Consider the following 19312-nt stretch of genomic DNA (forward strand, 5'->3'; position numbering starts at 1 on the left):
ACTGGTACAATATTTAAGGTACTGAGAGCAAAAACTGTCAGGCAAGAGTTCTTTATCTGGCAAAAACTGTCCTTCAGAAGGCAAATGTCAGGTCCAATTATTTTATGAAAAGAAGATGCCAAGAACTGAATAGGAAAGCAACCAGAACTATAGTTATGAAATTGGGCCAGTAATCAGGAACAGGAAAATAGAAAAGATAACAGACAAGTCCTAGATGATGCTTTTCAATTCAAATGGAAGTAATATTGTATAAAGCTTGTACAAAACTGCCTGTCTGTACTGCATAAATATAATTGGTTACTTAGTCAGGTATCAAATATAAAAGGTCCTACTATTAAAAGCCTCATGTTGTATTCCTGGAAACATGCTGTGTAAGTCCTCATAGGCTTAGTTATGTTACATAAGAAATAAAGGCTACCCCACAAAATCTCTAAGGATTAAAAAAGAAATGTCTCAGTCAAACTTCATGTCCTTTGGGAGTCCATAAGAGGACAAGGGACATCTCTTTAGAGAAGTTATTAAGGAGCCCAGACTACTGATGAAACAGCTGCCATTGCACTTGTCCATTTTCATGTCAGAAGAAAAGAAGCACTCTCAAGGATCTTGCACTGACATTTAAATGCTCCAGCCCAGAAGAGACATAGGTTACTTCTACTTAGAACTTACTGGCAATCACTAGTTACCTGAACCCACTCAACAGAAAAGCTCAAAGAAGTGCAATCTGACCAAGTGCCAGGAAGTGCAGAGGGATGGAAATATGAAAGCAGCTATACTGGTACCATTTGAGAAAGAGTCAACTTTATCTTTATCTTGATTTTCATAGAAATACCATGTAAAAATACATGGTGTCTAGTGCAATAGGTTTCTGCCCAGCAAAATGTAATCTTCTTGAAGGCAAGAAATTTTGCCAGTTTTTAAAACTGATGTGTCCCTAGTGCTTAAAACAGTACTTAATTATTACTAATTATGAGATTTTTATTTTTAAAAAAGCTTTAGATTGCATAAATGTTACATAAAAAATATAGGGGACACCCATATACACACCCCTGTCCCCTTCTAAACTTTCCGCCTTTAACAACATCTTCCATTGGTGTGGTACATTTGTTACAATTGATAAGTACATACTGAAGCACTGCTTCTAACAATGGTCTATAGTTTATATTATATTATGTACTTTGCACTGCACAATTTTATAGGTTTTGACAAAATGTATAAAGGCCTATATCTGTAATTGCAATATCATGCAGGACAATTCCATGCCCCCATAGTACACAATGTTATACCTATTCTTCCCTCTCCCTCACCTCAGAACCTCTTGTGGTCAAATATCAATGATACAAGTTCTTCTATTGCTAGAATAATCATAAGTCTACTTAAGTCTATTGTTGCATCCTCCCCATATGTTTGTTCATTACTAAATCTTGAGGATTTGGGGATGGTAATGCTTACTCTATTTCTGATTGAGAGGGAATTTAGATCCCATTGGGCAGATGGATGGAGCTGTCTGGCTTGCAGTTGTAGATACTCCTTTTATGGGGGGGACATTGTACATCATCATCCTGAAGTTAGTTGTCCTGAATGAATCCAGTGAACTGGAGAGTAGGTTTTGCAACTCTTCTGAGATTCAGGGCTCAACTGGCACATGAAGAAACCAAAGATTTGTCTGTGGTTCATATATTTAATGAGTATAGTGCTAATTATAGGTTCAAATAAAAGAGGCAGAAGAGTCATGTGTAGAGAAATTGTAAATGAGTCTAACTCTATTACATTGGGGAGCATATATCCAAAGTAAGGCCCACTGACAGGGTGCCATATTCCTGAGATTGTCTTCCCTGCCTATAGGGTCTAGATGTCTCTAGAGCCATCAGAAGCCCCACTATTTGAGGCATTGCTTACTGTGGTGGTCAATGAGGTCCTGCTGAGTCATGCATAAGCACAACCTCTAGAATGACCTCCTGACTAACTTTGAAATGTCTTAGCCATGAAAATTCATTTGTATTTAATATTTTTCCCTTTTGGTCAAGGTCTTTTTCCAAACACATCAGTAGTTGGTGCTTGGTAATAATTCCTCAGTGCCAGGGTGGCTTATCCCTGGGAGTCATGTTCTACACTTGGGGGCATTTATATGCTTAGTTTAGCTTAGAGGCCACATTTGAGCAACAAGGAGGCTTTCAGGAGGTAACTCATAGGCAATATATACTACTAGGCTAAGTTTCAATTTCTTGAGGAAAGTTTCATAAGTACAACCATCACTATCAAGGTCCTAGCATAATAGTCTGTCTTCTTTTGCTAGGCACTGCCCATGTGCTTGGGGGATCTTGCCACACTATTGGAAAATGTAGTAAGACTTCCCAGGATGGGAATTCAATATTTTTTGGTTATTGTGTGGGTCTCCACTCACTGAGATAGTGTCCCATGATCACTTGAACACATTCATACACCCTAGAGACATGCTCCATGTGCACTCCTTCCCATACATCCTGCCATCTTCAACACCCCACACCAGTGATTCTCCCCTGCCACAATTGTGGTCTGTGATCCAAAACCTCCCCAAAGCATTGACTCTAGTCATAACCATCAGTTTTTGGAAAAAAAAAAACTCCCCAAAAACAAAATAAAAAATATAAACAAATAAACAAATAAAAAATAAAAAATAAGAAAAGATACAATAAAAAATGAAAAATAAAAAGAACAAAAGATAAAAAATAAAGGTAAGAAGAAAAAATTAAAAAGTAAAGTACAATAAAAATTTTTCAAAATTTCATCACTGTAAGATCTACTATCTTCTATGTACAATGACAATTTCTTCCATATATTCCTCCAGTGTCTTATTTTTTTTCCCACTATATCTTCAAACCAGATTTAAGTTATATAAAAGTCACATAGAAAATATAGGGGATTCCCATATACCCAGCTCCCTACTCCCCTCATATAAAAGACTTCAAATAAACATTTTTGAATTAACAAAACTTGAGAAGTGAGCATATGCAAGCAGTAAAAAGAGACTGAAGAAAAATGTTATCATTCATCAGAATGACTATGGCTATTACTATTTACTATTTTAAAAATCACCATATAAGAAACTTCCATAGCCAAAGTGGTTCACAAAGTACATTGCAACGATCCTGTTGCTATGTCCTCAAATCATGCCAGAAGCCTTACTCTAATTAAGATCAAGTACAAATCCTTTCAAAGATTATGCTCAGTATCACATGTCTAACCGTAAATATCCAAATCAATCTTAAAATTTAAGAGAGAGGAGGGAAAGAGGATGGACCTGTCCTCTCAGCTATTGATCCCAATAAATAGATACGAGGTTGACTGCCAGGCTGTCAAGGGAGAAGGAACAAGTGAGTGTCACTTCCTACTCTGCAGCCACACTTGGAATGTAGTGATGGGAACTCCATGCAGGAATAGTTTTTTCATCAGGCTCAAGGACCAAGTCCCTTCTGACTACTCACCAGACTCTGTGATCAGCCAGGAGGACCAACCTGTAGAGTCCAAGCTAAATCTTCCCCTTGATCCTGGGCCTCGGGTCTAGGCTACAATGAGACCAGATCCATCCATTATGCTATTTGAATATAGCAGGGATGCCCAATGTTACTAACAATGCCAAGTAACTGTTTGACAGTGACAGTTGTGAAAGAAGGAAGAAGACATCATGACAGAGGAGGATCAAGTTTTCTGGCCTTAGTCTCGAAGCCAAACTCAGTATGTAAATGCATTGCCTTCCCCCCAGCGTGGGACATGACTCCCGGGATGAGCCTCCCAGGCGCTAAGGGATTACTACCAAGTACCAGCTGATGATGTAACTAGAAAATGACCTTGAATAAAAGGGTCAACTCGGACCAGCAGAATATCTCAGTCTACATATAATACCAGGAGTTAAAAATGCTTTTTGACCTGAATAAAAGGGGGAAATGGGAAGAACAAATGAGTTTATATGGCTATGAGTCTCCAAAAAAGAGCCAGGAGGTTATCAGAGGGGTTGCCCTTATTCACACCTGAGCAGAGTCCCAGAGACAGATAAAGTAGATACAACCCCGGGTATTGGTTCTTCTGAGGGCTACAGAGACCCACAGGTTCTATGGTCATGGCAGATGGAGTTTAGTGCCATCTCATTTGGCCCTACTTTGGAGTTTGTGTTTCTGTGCGATGGAGCTGGACTTAGATGCGATCTTTGTCCACAAGTCTCGCCTTTTACTTTTACTGAAACTGTAGTTGGTGCTGGGGTTTAATGTAAACCCAAGGGACCTGAATCTCTGGACTGACAATGTGATAACCAGTCCCTGAGCCTCAACAGACTTCAGCTCCTACACTCTGGTTTATTGGACTTACCCCACTCAGCTAACATGGAGGTGAATAAGGTCAGCCACCACACCAGGGAGCCAAGAGGTCCTACAACTGAAAGCAGGAGAATTGCATCCAGCATCCATGTGGAATCTAAGCCCCCTCTTGATATAGATGTGGAGTGGACACAACCATTCCAAGTGGATGGAGGAATAGAGTATAGATTAGAGTGGACTTACTGATATTCTATTCATGAACTATTGTGATTAGTAATTGAAGAAAATGTGGCATTGGTTTGGAGAAAGTGGCCATGGTGTCTGCTGGGGGTAGGGAGTGGGGGGAAGAGATGAGATGTGGGGGCATTTTTGGGACTTGGAGTTGTCCTGGATGGTGCTGCGGGGACAGTTACTGGACATTGTATGTCCTCCCATGGCCCACTGGGTGGACTGTGGGAGAGTGTGGGCTACGATGTGGACCATTGACCATGAGGTGCAGCGGTGCTCAGAGATATATTCACCAAATGCAATGAATGTTATGATAATGGAGGAGATTGTTGTTATGGGGGGAGGAGTGGGGTGAGGGGGGTGGGGGGTATATGGGGACCTCATATTTTTTTAATGTAATATTTAAAAAAAAGATAAAAAAAAAGAGGGTTAAATGTTAATCATCCAAAATAGAAAGTAATATTGAAGTTAGGGGATGCTGGATTCCTCTAGGTTCTTGGTATGTTACATAAAAATTATAAGAACATGTCAGTTTAGTTAGGCCGGTAAAAAGAGTTTATTGAGAAATGGGAGAAAAGTACAGAAGTACACACCCAAGATGTGGATGCAGGCTCCTCCTGGCAAAGAGAGAGCATTTGGGTTTGTGGAACTGCCTTTATTAAAGCCATTATTTACTCCTCCCCTTTCCTAATGTTGGGGGAGGAGCGAGAGCTGTTTGTTGTTCTGATTGGTTGCCCCATCTGTTAGCTCTCAGCCGGCCAATGATGAGGCCTTTTGTTTGGGGTTATCTGAGACTAATAGGGAGGCCTGTTTGGAGTTATCCAGGGCCTTCCCATGAACCCAGAAAGAGTTCCAAGTGGGACCTCTTGGCCAGGGTCTAGGCAAGGTCTTTCCAGCTTTATTCTTAGTGAAAACCTTCCCTTAGGGGGTTTCCAGGCAGGGACTTACAGCCATGTTCTCTTCTGTGTCTCAGCTGTGACTTGTCTTTTCCTCTTTTACCTATATTAACCTGAATCAACTGATAGTGTTTAAAATTAAAACATTAAAAAAGTCAGAATATGTGTGTTATTTATTCTTATGACTCTTTAAATCAGTGTGTTTCAAACTGTGAGCTATGATCATTTAGTGAAATGAGGAATCAGTTTAATGGGTCACCACCAGCATTTTTCCCCCAACATGAATAGAGAACATCAAAGTGCATTGCGCACCTTAACAGTTATGTATTTTTTCTAAAACTTATTTCAGTTGTATACACACATGTACGTATATCTCTTCTACTGTGATATAAAATGCATTTCTAAGTTCACGTCTCAATCAAAGCTATTTGAAAATCACTGCTTTAAATATGGACATGTATAACTTTGATAAAAATATAAACCTAAGGGGTACATAGTATTTCAAGATAAGAATTAATAAGGTTGATGTAATAAGAATATATAAAAATTTGAACCACTGAGGCAAGCTTTTGATCTTTGATACCATTTATGCAGCACCATTTCACTGTTTAGAAATAAAGCTCATTTTCTTTTACACTGTACATAGCAACTGCTCATAATATATGGGTCTAAATATTTGTTATTTTTGGAAAACATTTTTCTTTGTGGTTGTATTTATAAAACAGATACACATTCCAGTCAAATTATGCAAAAAATAATGATTGCTATATTCACCGTTCTTGGCTCTGTGTCTTACCAAAAACATTTGTGCTGGCTGCCTGAAAAAAAATTATATGCAAAACATATAGTTAACTATTAACTTAAAGAAAAAGATTCATTGTAGACATTTTAAGTTACACAATATAAACTCATTGTAAAAAATTGGAAAATATAGAGAAGGAAAATGGGGGTGAGAATTTTATTTAATTATGCAGACAGGTATTTTTGATGTTTCAGTGTCTAATTATCCAGACTTATTTCAATGTGTATATAAATGTACATGTCCATAAATCCTTGTGAGGTTTAGATAAGGTATAAATAATTTGAAAAATACCATAGAGTACTTAAATGTTTATGATTCTGTAATTATTTTGCTTTCTAAGTAATAACACTTTATACCAAATGTTTTCAATTGTGTTATGTTTTCCAACCTAAATGGAGATAATTATGTTGAAAGCTAACATTATCGAATTCAAATAGTCTGAATTGTGAGTAAATCATCTCAGTGTTGCATTTTAAATGTTTTCCCCAATTCTGTAATTTTAAAATATTCGAAGACTTTATGGGCACTTTTATTAAAAACAAAAATATGGATGGCTCTACTTTGTCAAAATTAGTTTATTTTGTTCCCTGGATTTGGAACATCTTACACATTCTTTTCTTATATTCATAGAACACATATAAAGACTAGTCATCTATTAGACCACGGAAAAAGCCAAAGTCCTAATTATGAAAAATATTACAGTTCACATTTTCTGAACAAGAAGGGATTCGAATTCAAGCTTAACGGCCCAACACTTTAAAAAACAGAAAACAATGCCAGTCAGTTGACCGATTATTACGTTTTTGGCTTCCTGAGTAGGAGGAAAGTCAGGCGGGAAGGGCAGCTGGAACGCCTGTGACACGTGAATGAAGCCGTGGGCACACCTTGTGTGACGTAGCTGAGGCCCCTAGAGGAAAATACCCACTTCTCTCTAATCCGCCCTAAGGGGAGTTACGTCGGGGCCTCTGGGGCAGCGGTAGTCCCACTCACTGAAAGATCTCACCGCAGCCATGAACAGTAAGGAATGTTTCAAATGTGGACGCTCTGGCCACTGGGCCCGGGGATGCCCTAAGGGAGGAGGGCCTCGAGGGCGTGGAGCTAGAGGACGTGGCAGAAGTTCTCAGTGCAGTTCCACCAATCTACCAGGCACCTGTTACCGCTGCGGTGAGTCAGGTCACCATGCTAAGAACTGTAACCTTCTCGAGGACATCTGCTATAACTGTGGGAGAAGTGGCCACATAGCCAAAGACTGTATCGAGCCTAAGCGCGTGAGAGAGCAATGCTGTTACACCTGTGGCAGACCAGGTCATCTGGCTCGTGATTGTGACCGTCTGGAAAAGCAGAAGTGCTACTCTTGTGGTGAATATGGGCATATTCAGAAAGACTGCACCCAAGTGAAGTGCTACCGGTGTGGAGAGACCGGTCACGTGGCCATCAACTGCAGTAAGACAGGCGAGGTCAACTGCTATCGCTGTGGCAAGTCTGGGCATCTAGCCCGTGAATGCCCCATTGAGGCTACCGCTTAAAATTTCCTTTGTCCCCACCCCCTCCTTTTCTCTGAATGATAATTGTGTTATTTTCTCTGAAACCTCTTCACTGACCAAAGGCTGATAGATGGAGGCTACTCCCAGGCCAGTGAGATTTAATTACCATGTAAAAGGAGGAAAGGGCTGGAAAAAAAACATCAAAAAAATTATTCACTTGCAGGTGTCATAATTAATGCGTTGTTTCTGCGCCGCTAGTGAACAGGGTTATTGAATAGCTGATATGAAATTTAGGCAGTTTCTGCGTTCTTTGGATGTACTTTAACAAATTTAATAAGCAGTCTTTTGCCAAGCACTGTTCAAAGATTTGGAGATATATCAATGAACAATTCAAACCCAAGTTTGAGAACACAGTCTTAGAATATATTAACATAAAAAAGTATAGTGTGTCAAATGAAGGTAAGTTGTCATGGGGAAAAGCGCACAAGGTAAGATGATTGAATATGTGTGTGTATGTGTGTGTACATTCACACAAGTATGGGTGGTGGTAGTGGTGATGGTGGTTCTTATTTAGATACACAAGGCCACTCTGAACTCATTTGTTCAGAGATCTATACAGCAAATAAAACCAATTCTGAAAATCTAAGATCTTGCCAAGGTAATTTTAACTTTATTATATTGATGTGATTTGACTTCATTAGTTTTCCGTTTGTTTGTTTTGTTTTATTTTTATTTTTAAAGGAATAAATGGTCTTTTTTTCAAAGATACATAAATCACAAAAAATGTTACATTAAAAAATATAAGAGGTTCCCACATACCCCACTTCCCACCTCCCCACTCCTGTTGATTTTGACTTCATTAGCTTTTAAATAACATCAAAATACATATCTATATGACCCTATATAATATTACAGCAGAGTAGCAATACCTCCTCTCCTATTCATTGGACTCACCCAGAACAACTAACAAGGAGATGATGACAGACAATGCATATCCCAAGGAAAATAGTGAGTCTGCAACTGCAAGCAAGATAGTTCCATCTCCTTGGGATTTAAGTTCCCTTCCAATTAGAAGCAGAGTGAGCATCATTATCCCCAAATCCTCAAGATTGGGGAATGAACAATGGACTAACGTAGGCTTATTATTCTATTATAGACATTATTATTCTAGCAATGGAAGAACTTTTATCATTGATATGAAAGGCAGGGGCCACCAGAGGTTCTGAGGGGTGGGAGAGGGAAGAAGAGGTGTAATATGAGGGTATTTTTGGGACATTGGAATTGTCTTGCATGACATTGTAATGATGGATACAGGCCATTATATATTTTGCCATAACCTAAAAAATTGTGCAGGACAGAGTGTAAACTGTAATGTGAACTATAGTCCATGGTTAGTAGCAATGTTCCATTATGTGTCCATCAATTTTAACAAATGTACCACACTAATGAAGGATTTTGTTAACATGGGAAATTGTGGGAATGGGAGGGAGTGGGGCATATGGGAATCCTTTAAATTTTTAATGTAACATTTATGTAATCTAAAGCTTCTTTAAAAATAAAAAAAATTTTAAAAAAGCATTTAATTTAATGAAAACAAACCAGAAAAATATGTGTAATGTCTGTAAGTAGCTTTGAGAGATAGAGCAATCAGGGGAAGAAATCCTTAACAGCAAATTGTGGACCTACAGTTGTTGATGGCAAAGTTTGGTTTATATGTTTTAAAAACAAAACCAAACAAAAACAAAACAACAACAGTAACTTGAGCGTAAATAAAGCATAAATATGAAAATCAAGCATCAATTCGGGCTTCAGTAGTTTTGAACATACATTTTCACAGTTACAAAAATGACATTTGTAACAGGAGTTTTTGAAAGGTATATTTTCATAGACAAGTGATAAAATTCTATATGGTAGAATAATTTTTAAAAATTAGAATGGAAAAACTGAAGTTCTATAAAATAGAAGAAGACATTTTAAAATGATAAAATGGGGTGGGGAAATAGCTATTGTGTTAAGAGAAAATTGAAATTGTAATGGAAAATGGCTTAGAAAATAACAATGTTAATACTACATGTCAAACCTAGGATATGATAGGATTTATAGCAGAAAGAGTAGTGTAGGGGGTAAAATTCTTGGTCTATACATGCAAGTGGTCAAGATCTATGACTTATTAACTGAAGCCACATTATTTTATGAACCTCTCCACAAGGGTTTTTATTATGTAATACTTCATTCCCATCTGAAAGACTCCCTCAATTTTTATGAGTCTCCTTTCTACTTCTGTTACCCTCTTGGTTCCTAGTAGTTGATTTTGCCACTCTCTGTATGGGCTGTGCAAGATAAACTTAGGCATAATCCCAGGACCACCATAACACTATTTCACTTCAATCTGCCAATTCATTATATGAAGTCTCTACATCACACTGAGTCACAAATTTTCAGGCCTCATCGCTGTTGGACAAGGAAGAACACAGAACAATACTTTGAATCTCTGAAAAACATCTTGAATTTCATTTCCCATCCTCTCAGGAGCTTGGCCCAGAGTGAAAGGGAGAAAAGGGATTGTGTCCCTTTATTATGGACACACTCACTTTTTAAATCTTTAAGCAATCTTTTCTAGTGTAGGGGAAGGGAATCCTTACTTTGACTCATCAGTATTTCTGTCAGAAGTCATAAAATATTAGCCCTCTTGCTGAATCAAGTTCAAAAATATGCCAGCTTGACTTACACATTGTTTAACAATATTAGTAAATTAGATGCCATCATTTAAAAATTGGGGCAGTTCACATAAAATACTTAATTTTGGTCTTCCAAAAGAAAACCAAACATCAGGAAGCAAGAGGCACACATTACTGTGTGGAAAATTTCAACTGTAGATGAGTAACACATTCCCAACAGACAAATCACAGGCTTTTCTACTAAACTTTGTCATCTCTTCTCTCCATATTCCCACAAAAGTTCCATCCAGAATTATCCAACTCCTTTGTATTACCTGCCAGGCCTTTATAGGCACTTGTGTTTATAGTCCCTGCTGTATGCTTTAGGACACAGGGATGCATGAATATGTTCACCACACAGGGTTAGCTAAAACCATTTATGTAATCCTCATATTAGTAGATACAAATCAGTAAAATGCAGATTATGGTGATGAGAGCTAAAAAGGAATTGGATGAAATACAAGTTTCTTTCTTATTTATAAACAAAATAACAGAAGTTCTGGTCAACCAAGATGGTAGTGTAAGATGCTCAAAGGTGCTGTTCCCCTACAGAATCTTTGAACAACTAGCAAAAACTGGCAGAACCATCTTCTTCAAAACTTGGGAAATCAGTTAAAGGGTTTCAATAACTGATCAAGTGCCAAATCAAGAAAACACAGCTTGAAACAAGGTAGGTGAAGCTCCCAGTTCCCTTGTTGACCCTCTCCAACCCCACATGGTGTGGAGCCAGTCTGCTCTCCTATTTTGGGACCCAAGCCCTGTTCCAGAGGAAGAAAAGTAACCCCAATATGTATACTGGTTTGCCTGTATGCCCATGCCAGTCTATCAGGTGTTATCATGAAAGACTAAGCTAAGAAACTCATCTCTAGCTCACTGTCCCAGAATTTACCCAGCTGGTGGACATTGAAAGCAAAGTAAGGTACAATTAAGTCAAAGTTGGGAAAATGGATTGCATGCATTAAGTAAAAAAATAGAGGACTCTGGAGGTGGAGAAAGTATTTTATATGGAGTAGAGGGTGCATTTGAATTGTTTTAAATAGGGGAAGTCCTAAAGCCAACACAAGGCCAGGACAAGAAGGAAATGTCATATAGGCTTGGATAAGTCAAAGAGGACCCTGTACTTCATAATCAGCTGAGGTTGATCTTTTGGATAGGATGGCTAAGTCTGAAGTAGACCACCAGCCAAAGCAAAGCCAATTTTCAAAGGTAGCAAAAGGTGCTTTTTGCATTGGTTTGTTTTACTTAGCTCCTAGAAGTCAAAGACATCTGTCATATCACTATCTGGATACAAACTTAAGTTACAGGCAGCTCAGAAAATAAATTCCAGAATTAACACTCTGGTATATTAAAATATATAGTTTACAAAAAGAGATTACAAGACAAACAAAGAAATAGGGAATAATGGCCCATCCAAAGGATCAACATAAAAATCTAGGAACCATCAAAAAAGAGGACCAGACTTTGGACATACCAGACAAAGACCTTTATCAAGGAAATTAAGGAAAGCACAGAGAAAGATCTAAAGAATATCAGGAAAACAATGAATTATTATGAGAATCTCAATAAAGACAAAAAATTTTGTAAATGAAAAAATGTATTGGAGTTGAGGACCACAGTAATTGAAATGAAAAATAAATTTAATAGATGGTTTTTTTTCAAACTTTACTTCAAATGCAAAAAATAAAATAACAGGTAAAAGGCAGGTCAACCAATTATGGAAACATTACCCATAAGAAGTTCTGTCAAGGCACTTTTATCTCATCTAATCCAAACAACAAACTCAATTACTCTTCCAGGGTTCAGAAAGATGAACACAGATTAGTTAAATGATGTAAATAAGGTCTCCTTATTAATGAAGAAAATGAAGAGAAAAAATACTTAATATCTCAAAACCAAACCCATACTCTTTTTTTGACCTTTAGCATTAATATAATACCTTCTTTGCTTTTGCTACAAAACATTACAATATTGTTGTTAATTATAGTCTATAAATTATGTAAGTTATATTTTCCCCATGTATCACAACATCCTTTTTTCACTTAAAAGCAATTTATTGAGTATATAATTCATACATGAACATATATACGCAATAAATGTATAGTAAGAGTTGTGAACTTACAAAACAAAAATGCATAACATGATACAAGGTTCACAAACATCACCCCACCACAAATTCCTTGCATTGTTGTGAAACATTTGTAACAAATTATGAAAGAGCATCATCAAAGTATTACTATTAATTATAGTCCATATCTTACATTTGGTGTATTTTTCCCCCCAACCCACCCCTATTTTTTTGCCTATTTTTTAATTGAGTTATTTGCCTTTTTATTGTTGAATTGTAAGATCTCTTTATATATCATGGATATTAATTCTTTCTTGGATGCGTGATTTCCAAATATTTTTTCTCCATTGAACAGGCTGCATTTTCACCCTCTTCACAAAACCTGTTGTGGTGCAGATGTGTTTAATTTTGAGGAGGCCCCATTTATCTATTTTTTCTTTTGTTGCTCATGTTTTGGGTTTAAGATTTAAGAGACTCCCCCCGCCCCCTCCACACACACACACTCCTACTACAAGGTCTTGTAGATGTTTCCTTACATTATCTTCTAGGAGTTTTATGGTCCTGGCTTTTATGCTTAGGTCTTTGATCCATTTTAAGTTGTTTCTTGTGTAGGGAGTGACATAGGGGTCCTCTTTCATTCTTTTGTTTATGGATAGCCAGTTCTCCCAGCGCCATTTGTTGAAGACTCTTCTGTCCTAGAAAAGTGGATTTGGTAGGTTTATAAAAAGTCAGTTAACCATAGAGGCAAGGGTCTATTTCCAAACTCTTGATCTTAGAAGAAATGTTTTCAACCTCTTCCCATTGAGTACAATGTTGGCTGTGGGATTTTCATATATGCCCTTTATTATGTTGAGGAACTTTCCTTCTATATCTATCTTTTGAAGTGTTTTTATCAAGAAAAGACGCTGGATTTTGCCAAATGACTTTTCTGCATCAATCAAGATGGTCATGTAGCTTTTCCCCTTCAATTTGTTACTGTGGTGTATTACATTAACTGATTTTCTTATGTTGACCCACCCTTACATACCAGGAATGAAGTCCACTTGATCATGGTGTATAAGTCATTTAATATGCTATTGGATTCAATTTGCAAGTATTTTCTTGATAAATGAAAATGAAAAAGCTTTTTTTTTTTTTTTGGCATTTTGCCTTTCATCACTGCAGTAGGTGTTGCTCTCTATGTACTGTGGCAAGGCAATTTCTTTCATTTCTTCCTCAGTGTCTACATTCTTTCATTTTTTTTCTAATTATTAAGTTTGTCGTTACAAAAGTTTTAGATCACAGTAATTCACATGTACAATATAGGGTACTCCCACATATCCAACATCAAACTCTTTGTCCCTTCCCAAGCAAATGATGTTTTTACATGTTCATATTATATTAGCTGCAGCTGAAACAGACATATTTTGAACATAGCTTTCAAACATGGTTCCATTTGGGTTTACATTATGGTTTGTATTTTAGACTATACAATTTTCTAAATTTTTAGCTATCTTATGTTTTACATTATGGTTTACACATTAGCCTATAGACTTTTATACATTTTTGGTGTAATTTAACATGTCCTATATCCATCATTGTATGATCTTGTGGAACACTTCCATTGCCCCACAGTTATACTGATACCATCAGTAATAAAAATGATAACACAACATATCAAAACTTATGGGATGCAGCAAAAGAAGTACTGAGAGGGAAATTTATAGCCATAAATTCATACATCAAAAAAGAAGAGCTACAATTGAACAACTAACTTCACACTTGGGGGAGTTAGTAAAAAAAACACAACAAACTAAACCCAAAGGAAGATGAAAGAAAGAAATGACAAAGATCAGAGCAGAACCAAATGAAATAGAAAATAAGAAAGCACTTGAAAAAATAACCTGAGAGTTGGTTCTTTGAGAAAATTGACAAACCCTTAGGTAGACTAACAAACTAAAAAAGAAAGAAAATGCAAATACACAAAGTAAGAAATGAGAAAGGGGATATCACCACTGATATCCCAGAAATAAACACTATCATAAGAGGATACTTTGAAATGCCAACAAGAAGGACAATTTAGATGAAATGGATGAATGCCTAGAAACATATAAGCAGCCTACAATTGATGAAAGAAGAAATTGGCTATCTCAACTAACCAATCAAAAGTAAAGAGATAGAATCAGTCATTAAAAACCTCCCACTAAGAAGAGCCCTGTGCCAGAGGGCTTCACAGGTTAATTCTACCAAAAAGTCCAGAAAGAACTAACACCAATCTTGCTTAAACTCTTCCAAAAAATCAAAACAGAAGGAACAATGCCTAACTCATTCTATGATGCCAACATTACCCAAACAAAGACATCACAAGAAAGGAAAATTACAGGCCAGCCTCTCTAATGAACCTAGATGCAAAAATCCTCAACAAAATACTTGCTAATCATATTCAATAACACATTAAATGAATTATACACAACACTGTTACAGTGAATCAAACTAAAGATGTAAAAGACTTATACACAGAAAACTACACAACACTGTTACAGGGAATCAAAGAAGACTTGAATATTCCCTGTTCATGCATTGGAAGACTGAGTATCATCGAGATGTCTCTCCTATCCAAACTGATCTACAAATTTAATGCAACCCCAATAAAAATCAACACTACATTTCTAATGAACAGGAAAACAATGAAATCTATTTGGACGGGAAAGAAGCCCCGAATAGCCAAAGACATATTGAAAAAGAAAAATAAAATTGGATGAATCAAACCACCTGACTTTAAACAGACATCCTGGAGGACAATTTTGAGTACCTCAAAAAACTAGTTATAGATATGCCATATAACCCAGCAATTCCACGGCTGGGTATACACCCAGAAGAACTGAAAACAAGGACACTAATTGACATGCGCACACGAATGTTCATTATTCCCTATTGCCAAAAGTTGGAATCAACCCAAATGACCATCAACAGATGAATGGATAAAATGAAATGTGGTATATACATACAATGAAATACTACTTAGCTATAAGAATGAATACAGTACTAACACATGGGAAAACATGGATGAATCTTGAGGACCTTATGTTGAGTGAAGCAAGCCAGGCATTGAAAGGCAAATACTACATGACCTCTCTGATATGATTTAAGCAAATCAAGCTGTCTCAGAGAGCTAGTGACTGGAAGGTAGGTTTACAGGAAAAGGGGGAGGGGAGAGATGAAGGTTGTGGACTAATGCTGACATGGGTGAAATGTATGATAAAGTGGAGGTAAGAAGTTGTGTAGTGAAGGGATAGGATGGTTGGCATAGAGATACTATTGTGTTGGGCTTTGCAGGCTTGAGAGGGGTTAGTTTTGGGAAGATGGGCCAGATTGTCTAAGGAATTTTGGGGAGGCTTGAGGGAGCAAGTGAACACAGGAAGTTGTTGGGTACATGGTTCAAACTACAATGTTGAGAACACTCTTTAGAAAATATAATAAGGAAGGGTTACTGGTATAAGGTGCTTGAAGGGGGCATCTGGCACAGGGTGTACTTTGGGCAGGTTTTTAGGGAGTGTGTGAGTGTGTGAGTGCTCATCAAGTCATAGTGTGTTATATCAGTGGGTGGAGCCCCATACTGTATGCAGGAAGGCATTGTACCCCCATCCTGCAGAGGTCTGATGTTCTCAGAGGGAAGTGTGTCTCTCAAGAGCATTTGTGGCTCCCAGTGGGTGAGGACAGACTAGTGTGTCAAGCCCTCAAGTTGTTGCAAGTATCTATGTAGCTTGTACTTCAAGTAGTGGAGCTTGGTTGTCACCGTGGGCCCCGAGGGGAGGGGGAGAGAGGAATAGAATATTTTGAAGAGGGTCTAACTGGGAGGCACTGGATGTATTCTGCATGATCCTGCAATGATGGATACAGGTCATGTTAAATATCACCAAAAATTTATAAAGGTGTATGTAAACTATAATGTAAATGATAATGTACCCATGGATAGTAGTTATGTTTCTATATATCTGTACATCAGTTGCAGCAAATATAACATCCACATGTAAAAAGATCATGGCTGGGGAAGGGGAAAAAGGTTTGATGTTGAGTATATAGGAGTTGCCTATATTCTACATATGATTTTCCTGTGACTTAAAACTTTTGGAAGACATATTAAAAAAGAAAAAGGATGTAGATCCTGAAGATCAAGTGGAAGAGATTGCCTTGCCACTGTACAGCCTTGCCACTGTACATACAGTGAAACACCTATTATAGCGATGAAAGGCAAAATATCAAATTTTTTTTCATGATATTTTCCTTTTTTTAATATCCCAATTTATTTTTTATTTTACTTTATCTTTTCTAAGTTATTATGTATTCAGTTTCTAATCTTTAAGCCTATTGGTACTATTTCATTTTCCTATTAATTGAATTTGTGAGTATATTTGATTTCATTTTTGAAGAAGTGTTGGATCATAGAGACATTCAACTAAGGGGAAGAGCACTTGTGTGGGGTATCATTGATAGGGTATGCTTGGGTGGGAGGGAGTTCTCTAGGGCATGCATACAGGGTACATAGATATGTTCAGATATTTGTTGGGTATTGACATAGGGGGAAGAGTTTCAGATGACAACTGAAGGAGTGCAGAGTTCCCATTCCAGGAAACTCTGTTGCACTCCCAATGGAGCAGCAACAATCCCCCAAGTACATGAACAAAGACCAGTGAAGAATGATTGTCTATGATGGGTACTTGATACTGATGACTATACTTATGAGCCTGTGTCCCTGAAATTTCAACTAGGCCTAGAGCAGCTGTGTGCCTAACAGTTACCTCCTGAGAGCCTCCATGTTGCTCAAATGTGGCCACTCTTTAATCCAAATAGCATGAAAATGCACTACCTTCTCCCCAGCATGGGACATGACTCCTAGGAATAAGCCTCCATGGTGCCAAGGGATTACTACCAAGCACCAGCTGATGATGCAACTATAAAAATACCTTGATAAAATGGGGAAATGGCAAAGTCAAATGAGTTTATATGGCTAAGAGACTTCAAAATGAGTTGGGAGGTCACCAGAGGGATCACACTTATGCACATCTCAGCAGGATCTCAGAGACAGCCAAAGTAGATACAACCCCATGTAGTGGTGTTCCTGAGGGCTACAGAGACACCCAGGTACTACAATGATGACAGATTACTCTCTTACTTTGGAATTTGTCCTCCTGAGTGTGATGGAGGTGGACTCAGATGTGACCTCTCTATGCATGCTTCTGTCACTTTTACTGAACCTCTGGTTGGTGCTGTGGTTGGTGCATGCTCAGGAGACTTGATTCCCTGGGTCTTGAGCCTCAGCATAGTTGCAACACCTACTCTCCAGTTCATGGGACTTACCCAAGTCAGCTAACAGGGAGGTGAGATGGTTAACCACCACACCAGGGAATCAAGAGATTCAACAGTTGTAAGCAGAAGAATTCCAAATATCTCTCATGTGATCTAACTCCTCCCCTCCTCAATTTAGAAGTTGAGTGGGCATGATCATCTTAGGGTCTTCAGGATGAAAGAATAAAATATGGATGAATGGGCTTACTGGTATTCTACTGTAGAATTATTTTGACTCTAGCAATGGAAGAAGTAATATCATTGATGTGTAGACAGTGACCACAGGAGTTGCTGAAGGCAGGAAGAGGGAAAAAGAGGTGTGTTATTGGGGCATTTTCAGGACTTGGGGTTGTCCTCAGTGATATTGCAGGGAGAGATGCAGGACATTATATATCCTGCCATAACTCACTGAATGGACTGGGAAGCATGTAAATTACAACATAAACTATAATCCATGATGTGTAACAATGCTCCAAAATGTACTCATCAAATGCAATGAATGTTCCACACTAATAAAAGAAATGTCAAGATGTGAGGATCAGGGAGTGTGGGGAGTGGAGTATATGGGAGCCTCTTATATTTTTTAAAGTAATATTTTTTGTGATCTATGTACCTTTAAAAAAGATAATTAAAAATGAAAAATACAAAGATCTTCAGAGGAACACATATTTGAGCATTGCCACTAAGCATGGATTATAGTTTACACTCTGTCCTGCACAATTTTATAACTTATGACAAAATATATGATGGCCTGTATCCTTCATTGCAATGTCAGTCAGGACAATTCCAATGTCCCAAAAATGTCTGCATATTACAACTGTTTTTCCTTTTCCCTCCCCTCAGAACCTCTGGTGGCCACTGCCTCCACATCAATGATAGAAGTCCTTCCATTTGTAGATTAATAATAAATCTATAGTAAAATAGCTGTAAATCTATTATAGTTCATCATTCATCCTCACATCCTGAGCATTCTGGGATGGTGTTGCCCATTCTAACTCTAACTGAGAGGGGACTTAGATCTCATGGGGCTTATGGATGGGGCTATCTTGCTTGCAGTTGCAGACTCTCTCTGTTCCTTGGGATGGGTGTTGTCCAACATTATCTCCTTGATAGCTGTCCTGGGTGAGTCAAATGACCTGGAGAATAGGTGCTGCAACTCTTTTGAGATTCAGGACCCAAGTAGCACATGAGCAACCCAAAGATTTGTCTCTTGAACATACATCTATCAACTCTAGTACTAACTATAGGTTCAAATAGGAGGGCAGAAGAGCGATGTGTAGGGAAACCACACCTGAGCCCAACTCTGTCACACTGGGGAGCATAAATTTCAAAGTAGGGCCCACTGGCAAGATGCCAAACTCCTGAGTTATATGCCCTGACCATAGTGCCTGAAAGTCTCCAGAGCCCTCAGGAGTCACTCTGTTTGAGACAATATTTACTTTGCCAGTCAATGAGATCCTGCTGAGATGTGCTTGAGCATAACCTTTGGGTTGACCTCCCAACTCACTT

The 19312-nt window shown here is 38.0% G+C and overlaps 1 protein-coding gene across 1 annotated transcript; it reads left to right on the forward strand.

Annotated features, from left to right (window-relative positions):
• The first annotated feature begins 7126 nt into the window (after positions 1-7126).
• ZCCHC13 (zinc finger CCHC-type containing 13) lies at positions 7127-7908 on the forward strand. Its single transcript, XM_058291323.1, has one exon. It carries the CDS (start codon positions 7223-7225, stop codon positions 7736-7738), a length of 516 nt encoding a protein of 171 aa, XP_058147306.1. The 5' UTR covers positions 7127-7222; the 3' UTR covers positions 7739-7908.
• Positions 7909-19312: the final 11404 nt, after the last annotated feature.

The sequence above is a fragment of the Dasypus novemcinctus genome, chromosome X (assembly GCF_030445035.2).
Source record: "Dasypus novemcinctus isolate mDasNov1 chromosome X, mDasNov1.1.hap2, whole genome shotgun sequence".
NCBI classification, from domain to species: Eukaryota; Metazoa; Chordata; class Mammalia; order Cingulata; family Dasypodidae; genus Dasypus; species Dasypus novemcinctus.